An 8802-nucleotide genomic window follows, 5' to 3' on the forward strand; every position below is an offset into this window, starting at 1 on the left:
TGAATGTAAAAAAGCGTTAACTAATTATTTACAAACTCTTAGCTACGAACAGGCAGAATCACTACTACAGTTCTCATATATATAATACATTACATGCATACACTTACTTACATGCACACACACACACACACACACACACACACACACTCACACACACACACAAACACACACACACACACACACAAAATTAGATAAATTAGCTTAAAATAATCCTTGTATTATAGTTCATAAGTTTATATTGTTCTCGGAAGAGCGGAGGCTCCTAATACAGGCACTGCGTGCTTAAAAGGAGGCTCTAGCCACTTACTAATGTAACACACCTTATGAAGTAAAATAAATAATTGTTTGTTTAAATAATTGTTTAAATAATTGTTTAATAATTGTTTAATCTAATTATGGTGCTAGATGTGTTCAACTTCTTATGAACACTTGGGTGTATAGGTATTTTTGAAACCTTTATATGTGCATCAACTTTTGAAGGTGACTTTACATGCCGTATAAAAATGTTTACAAAAATGTAATATAGAATTGGACTTACTGCAGGTAAAGGCTTCGTCGGCATTTCATGATAACCCCCAACTTCAATAACATTGGGTGGCAGGAGTCTTGATCCACTTAACACGAAGTTTTGATATAGAAGCAAGAACTTTATTCCACGAATTAATTCTTTCAACGGCGGTAAGTCACCAAAATATTTTGAAAGAATATGCTCATGTTCTCTTTGAGCGTTTTCATATTTCAAATTGAATATGTAATCTAGTACTGTGGATTCTACTCTTTTATATAGCGTAGGTTTAAAGCTATCAATGAAAGTAAAAGGAACATAGGATGGATTGAATGGTATTCCAAATGTTCTATAATGCCACGGGAATAATTCGCTTGTTACTCCGATAACTGGTGCTCCTAATTTATAGGCCAGTGCCAGACCACAGTCACCGTTGAAATAGTCCATGACAACTAAGTCGAATTTTCTTTTTGATTTCCATAACTCCTGTACTGATTCATTTTCTAGCATCTCCTTACATCTCTCAATACCAGATGTTACGACATAGTCCATTACTTTTAGCGTCATCCAATATGTCTTTTTTGTTGCAAACACTTCTTCTGTAACTTTATTCTTCGCACCCAAGTCCACGTCATAATAATTTGGAATTACTTCTTCTTGAGGAAAATGAGTAATCACAGTCAGATTATGTCCCTTCTTTGCAAGGTATTGAAGATATTTCTCATACATAAACCAATGGCTTTGCTCTTGATTTGGAAACACTCCTAATATATTCAGAGCTTTCACTGAATTCCACTTCACCATTAACAAAATAAAAAACAACCTAGTCACCATTTTCATTATTATTTTTTATTTACATTAATTAGTTGAAAGAATATAATTATTATTTTAACATCAAAACATTTCATTCACGTTGTTACTAAACAACTATATCGGTTAATTAATTTCACAGATTGTTAATCTTTTTCGCCTTCTCAGATTATTAATGATTTTCTTATCTACCCAACCTTTATTTTTTTTATATGTTTGTTAAAGATAATGTTATTTATCTGTTTGTTATGAAAGGATAACGTGTCGAATCTAAAAAATAAAATTAATTAGTTGGGACTATAAGATGTGGAGCAATTTAGTTTTTCATCATCTATATCTGCTAAGAGGATTGGACCTCAAAGTTAATTTAAATTAAGCCTCCGAATAAGCTTATATGTTAGTAGCTTTTTGAAATGCATTTATTAAATATTATTTCAAATTAAGATTCTATTATAATTATTTTAAAATGAAAACCTATTTTAAAAAAAATTGGTGGTATTTAAACTGGTCCTATTTTCCTCGCATATTTTTTGATGTGTATGAAATGACAAAGAAGTCTCAAAGAAGTTTGAAATACAGAAAACTACGGAAGAGATATGTTAAAAGATTCATAAATTTACTCGTCGTCGTCAAGATTAATTTCTTTTTAATTTTCATTGCGTTTCATTTCAGATTTTTTGTTTAATACGTATAGAACTATATCTCCACTTAATAGTAACTGGCCACTGCCATCCACATCTGTAATCAATCCCAGATATAATTAAATTGCTTTCTAGAAAGGAATGTGTGTGACCGACTCTAGAGTCTGTCACTTAAGTTTAAGATGGTTTGCCTCGTGTATCTTTCCCTTAGCACGCCCTTCAAACCAGAACGTAGCAATATTCTAGATTTATAAAGCAGAAAATGTTATGGTGATGGTGCCACCGGAATCCCTGGAGGAGGAACTGACAACCTAATATATTTACCACGATAGCCAGTTACCCAATTACGATTTAGGTTACACAATACTTTAAACAATGAATAATAATTTTAATATCTGTTAAAAATATATTAATTGATGATAATAAAATTAATTATACTATTAATTTAATTCACCGAACGAAGAGAAGTTAAAAAACTATTTTATCTTGTTTCGAAACATGTCTGTTAGGTAACGTTTGTATTTGTCTAATATTAACATAATTATCACACCTGAATATATATTTATATGTTTATAAAGACTACTTTAAAACAAACTAGATGGAAGTGGTCGATCTGTTTTAATTGTCTTTATAATTCAAACAAAAGTATTAGTAATCCGATATTATCTCAGAAATAAAATTATACAGGGGTAACTGACAAATTACACGATTAGTTTGGAACTGATTAGCCGGCATTCACACTCTTCCGCTGAATCGTAAAAATCTGCTTCACGATAGAAATAGGTTTGGCGTTTATATCTCCCTTTGGATGGTCGCACCATAGCCCTTTTACCACCTTAATAAACTTAAATCTACAAAAATATATCATTATAATAAATTTAGCGAATACATTTTTAATAAGTCAAAAGTTGTTTAGCCAGCACAGTTGATTTGCAATCAATGTATACTTATTCCATTTCAACTAGAAAAGTCATTAAAATAATATGTCAAGTACCTACTTATAAACTAGTCAGTAATAAATCAAATATTATAATATTAATTAAATTATTAGTACAATCAGTTGCTCTTAACTTTGATGTCTGTATTCCAAAACTTTTTCGTAAATAATAGAATGGTAAACAAAACTTTCAAAATTATTAATGTGCAGATAAAGAAGAAGGTCCCGATGACAGCGATGACGTCCAAGCAGAGGTACTGGTGGAGCGGCACGTCGGCGGCGGGGTGGCGCGCGCTCACGTTGTGCTGCGCCGCGAACTCCGTCCAGAAGATGGCGCTCGACATCGCTTATACCGGCCTCGTGTTGTACGCTCTAGAAATACGCTTTACATTGGCCCTGAAACTGAAGAAGAGAAATAATGATAATGGTGACCTTTGAAACAAGAAACAGAATCATCATTTTATCATACTTTGGAGGTGGTAGAACCCTTTGTGGTTCGACTCCGGCGGCACCACCGCCACACCTATTTCTACCTAATAACAACACAGTTAGGTGCTGCTGTGTTCCGGTTTGAAGGGTGGGTTAAGGGAGACAGACTTTTCCGAGGCGTTCCAGCTTAGTCCTCAGGGGTAACGGCGCATCTATGGCCGACCTCAGGTAGGAATATCTAATCCTATCTGGGGTTGATTACAGATGTCCATGGGCGGCAGTAGCCACTTACCATCAGGTGGATTGTATGCTCGTCTGCTACTCTTATATTATAAAAAAAAAAAAACTTGCGTGAACTAAAATTAGATGTCATAACAATGTTGTCACCGCCGATGAGCATCAAATCACAAAATCCATCGATATTCTTTTTCAGAAACATTTTTATGTAATCATTGGTAATACTATAATTATGTATATGAATTTATGAATGGGATATTGATAAAATTTATAGAAGTTTGGGCTGATGCCCATGTCAATAATATTTTGGAAACAAATGAAAATCAAACAATAAATCTTCGTTCTTATTAGTGATCGAAGCAATAAATAAACTTACTCAGAACGAAGTACAGTCCTAAACTTGCTCAATAAATTCTCCTTTGTAAGTTCATTCAGTGAAATTTGGACTCCCAAACCAAATTCCTCTAGAGCTGCCGCGTTCGACAGCTGGTCAGCGGCTACTGGCATGGCAACCATAGGAACACCATGGAAAGCAGCTTCAGTGGCGCTGAGGTAACCACAATGGGAAAAGAAGGCCAGGACATTAGGATGAGCTAAAACCAAAAATTGATATAATGGTTTCTACTATAGGAGAAGAAAGCTAGGAATCAAGACACACAAATATAATTACACAACCATTCAGACCGAGAAGAGATTAATTTTTATTACTTCTCTTCTCTAAAAAAATACCTCTTGCTGAGAATTTGCACTGCAGAACACCGCATAGATTTAAAAAAAAATGATAAAATATAGTAAGGCATACATGCTCTGCTCTTATTAAAAATTCCAACTCAGCACTCAGGAGTAACAACAACATATACCTAGTATCTATGTATGTGGATAGTTAATACGCCTAAATAACAACAAAAGGTCAACAACTATTGGGACTATTTGGGACAGAAGGTCCAAATTTACATAAAGTTAGAAAGCAAAGGATTTAACATAATACGGGGTTGGGGAAAACATACGTTTATTGTGTACACTGGTTTAAGTTTTAGACACTATTATTCATAAATAAATTAATCTTCTACAAGTAGCGATAGCCTATTAATTAAAATCGACCTTTCCGAGAAAAGGTATAAATCATATATATAAAATTCTCGTGTCACAATGTTAGTTATCGTACTACTCCGAAACGGCTTTACCGATTTTCACCAAATTTTATATGCACATTTAGTACCACAGACCCAGAACAGATCTAAATTCATCATTCAGATATCTGTCTGGCCGGGGATCGAACCCGGAACCCTTTGCGCGTCAGACCGGTATGGTGACCGCTCCGCGTCGTGCGTCGTGAGGCTTCGCACACATCAAAGACATCCAGAATTGAATCCATCATTTCGATGTTTGCCTGACCGGGGATCGAACCGGTGAAAAAGGTATGTGTGTCCAAAGTGAACAAAGGGTTCTAACGTCACTAACTTAATGTATTTCCACGTCCTGTGTACTACAATGAAGGTACAATTACATACACAGTTATGTAACAACCATTATGCACAAGAAAGATCAACAGAACATAATAGGGAATTTGCATATAGTTACGAATTTGCGGGATTCCGAACTTTGTACGGAAGAGAAGTTTATCTAGTTATACTTTAAGTTTACTAAGATGTGGGACGCTGTAGACATACTTAAATATGAATGTGGCACTGCCGTTACACCTGAAGGTGGTAGAACCTTTTGTGGTTCGATTCCGGTGGAAAAACCGCCATACTTATTTCTGACTAATAACAGCAGTGTTAAGCGCTGCTGTGTTCTGTTTGAAGGGTGTGGTAAGGGAGACATACTTATTCGGTTTGCCAACTTAGTTCTAAGGGGTAGCAATGCATCTGTGGTGGATATCAGATAGGACTATGGTATCTGAGATTGATGAAAGATTTCTATATATATAGTATCTATATTGGTAGGCACAGCCCGTGTTACGGGACATATTACGAGTAAGACATTCATACAAAATGTATAGAAAGATATGATTTTTAATCGACTTTCCAAAGAAGAGAGGTTATCTCGATCGTCGAATATTTTTTTTTATTTTTTGTATGTTCAGCGATTTCTTTGCGATGCTGCGACCGATTGTCATGTCAAACACCATTGTATGCGGCTAGTTTCACAGGGGGGTCCCCTGTGAACCATTTTTCATCATCCCATCTTTCATGTATAAAAATGAATGTTAGTCTGTATGTCCTTTATAGAATCGCAAACAATGCATTTGGTCATGTGATGATGAACAAAGTTGTTGTGGATGAGCCCACGAAGGTTCCTAAGTTGGTACGACAAATTTACGACGGATGGTGCCATCTTCAAATTTATTTTAGTTGGTGGCGTGGCAACGCGCGCATGGTGGAGCTATAGTCTTATAAACTCTTTAAACTCGAATATTTGTGTACCAATTTCAATTTTCTTTTTGTTTTAACCACGAAGTAAGTCTCACATATTTAATGTCTGTCTATCATTTAATTGCACTATCAGCCATTGTGGTATATTACCCATAAGGGTGATCAAACAGAGGTAGCGAGCGTGGCGCTAACGCGTTTACTTTTCCCTTTCCAAATTCAATTTATTCGCTAAATAAATTGGAAAAGCAATTAATTCCGCCCCAGAATTTCAATTGATCAGTCAATTAGATTTACCTTCGAGCAAAGTACAACACAATTGCTAGTAAATGCATGCAAATGCAAAATGGTTCCGTACAAAAAGTACTATAAAAAGCTTGTAAAAAAGTCATTACTTTATTCCACGGGGGTACTTACGAAGTCGTGGTCGATCTCGGATAGTAATTCAATTATTTTTGAGATTCGTTGCAGATATCTGTAAGCAACAGTGATCACTTGTTTATACACTTGTTTATCACTATAAAGGAAAAACCGCGGGGAAATCTTCACACCTGAGAGATCTTTAAATGTATATGGACTCTACCAAATAGCAGTAACTAATGCGGTGGACTATGGCCTACTTCTACCCATTCTGGGAGGAAACAATCCCAGCATTGGGACAGCAATGGGATACGATGATGATTGGGACAGCAGTGAGTTACTATCAAATTAATTTGCCCACTCGCTTGCTACTTAATTGAAATAACGATATGCCGTCTTTGTGTGAAGTTGTGCAAACACATCATAACATAATATTTTTTTTTTAACCTAAGCGCCTTACATCGATTTCTTAGCATTGACACTGAGAAAACAAAAAAGTTTTTAAAACGGATCCCTAAATCTGTTTCCACGAGCATATCAACATATACATAAATATAATAAAGCAATTACATCTCTCCGTCTGGCTGTTACACAAAGCGTGTCATCGCAGTTCGGGTGTCGTGGAGCTTTTAACGGAAATGGAAAAAACTTAGGTGGGGAGCGAACGGCGTGTTGATATTGTTTTTTAATACTGTAAATAAATTTTTGGGTAATTCGTTATGAAATGATTTTTAAAATATTTTTTGGAAACTAAAAACAATAACTTGTAAAATATATATTTTTTTATTATAATATACAGACGAGCATGCAGTCCGCCTGATGGTGCGTGGCTACTGCCGCCCATGGCCATCTGTAATCAACCCCAGGTAGGATACTTACCTACCTGAGATCAGCCATAGATGCGTCACTATCCCTGAGGATTAAGCTGGAACGCCCCGGAAAAGTATGTCTCTCTTACCAGACCCTTCGAACCAGAACACAGCAGCGCATAACTCTACTGTTATTAGGTAGAAATAGGTGTAGCGTTGGTGCCGCCGGTGTCGAACCACAAAGCGATCAATTACCTTCAAAACGAACAACAACAAGTAACCAACTAACAAACGTTGTAACCTTATTACTGTCCTACTGCTGGGCACGGGTAGGAGGCACGGATAGGAAACCCCGTGCCTAGTAGTCATAGTGAGACGGGTATCGACTATCGACCGTAGTCCAACACGCTGGCCTTATGCGAATTGGTAGACTTTATACGCATTTCAAGGACTTTTTTTTCAAGAATGCTCAAGCGTATAGGTTTCTTCACAATATTTTCCTTCACCATTAAAGTAACTTTGAAGTGCGTGCGTAGATTTTGAACCTAGAACCCTCTGATCCAGATGCCGAGTTTCGACCAACCACACCAAAACATTACATTGCTATAACAGGGAAATAGATGTAGCCACACCACCAAACATTTTTCTTTAAAATAAATCCATATCATATTTTTTACGATTTAAAACAGACACTTTTTCCGATATTGTACGTAGCATCCACACATACAACCAATTACATTTCGTCTGTCCGTAGCACAAAAGGTGTCACCATACTCGAAAATCGGAAATGGAACGTAGGAGGCTTTGACATTGACGTGGACTATTTTTTATCTGTCTCGGGTTAGCAATAGGGAAGGGACGCTTTGTTCGTCACACCTATTTTTATCATTTATTTCAAGCTCCGTTTCTGGTTTGAAAAGTGGATGTACATAATACATGAGGATCTCAAACTTAGTCGTTAAGGGTGGCAACTCATTTATCAAGTACTTTAAGGGCTGTCTTTGTTTTACAAAAACCGCCCTTGGAATGCAGTAGCTACAAAAACATAGACTTATTTTCCTTTACATCATATGAAAAATAACTTGACATGATTTTTATTACATATTTTAAAAGATCGATAGAGATTATGATCGCAGTGGATGAGAGGGAACATAATATACTAAAGCCGCCATTTTGATTTTTATTAATTGAAATAATTTATATGTTTTTAAAAATACATAAAGCTGACATTGTACTTTTATGTAAAAAGTAAAAAGAAAAAGTAAATAAGACACTCCTTTGTAAAAATACATAAAGCCAAAATTGTTATTTTAAGTAAAAAGTTAAAAAGAAAAAGTAATTAACATACTAAAAAAAATTCATTATAAAGAATTGTCTTCGCGCCTGATTGAGGCATCCGGTGACCCAAGAGCTGGAGCTTACCTCGGCCAGCAAATTAGTTTGTCAATTCAGCGAAGTAATGCTGCTAGTATCTTGGGCACACTTCCTCAGGGCAGCGATTTGGCTCATTTATTTAATTCATAACATTTTATTATTAATTGTATTAGTTTTATTTTAAACTAGCTTTGCCCCGCGGTTTCATCCGCGTTAAACAGAAACAGGGGCTCAGCTAGTTCTAAAATATAAGTAGCCTAAATTAATTGTTATTACATCAGCTACTTGCCAATAAAAGTCTCGTCAAAATCGGTCCAGCCATTTCAGA

The 8802-nt window shown here is 35.7% G+C and overlaps 1 protein-coding gene across 1 annotated transcript; it reads right to left on the bottom strand.

The window, feature by feature from the left end:
• Positions 1-373: 373 nt before the first annotated feature.
• On the bottom strand, positions 374-1309 carry LOC140745733 (UDP-glucosyltransferase 2-like). The gene has a single exon (XM_073077627.1). It carries the CDS (start codon positions 1307-1309, stop codon positions 374-376), a length of 936 nt encoding a protein of 311 aa, XP_072933728.1.
• Between the last annotated feature and the right edge of the window lie 7493 nt (positions 1310-8802).

This window comes from Epargyreus clarus, unplaced genomic scaffold (assembly GCF_041222505.1).
Source record: "Epargyreus clarus isolate Ecla_fem2 unplaced genomic scaffold, WU_Ecla_fem_2.2 ptg000011l, whole genome shotgun sequence".
Lineage (NCBI taxonomy): Eukaryota > Metazoa > Arthropoda > Insecta > Lepidoptera > Hesperiidae > Epargyreus > Epargyreus clarus.

Coding starts and splice junctions, on each gene's coding strand:
- LOC140745733 (XM_073077627.1), bottom strand. CDS start 1,309: ATGGTGAAGTGGAATTCAGTGAAAGCTCTGAATATATTAGGAGTGTTT.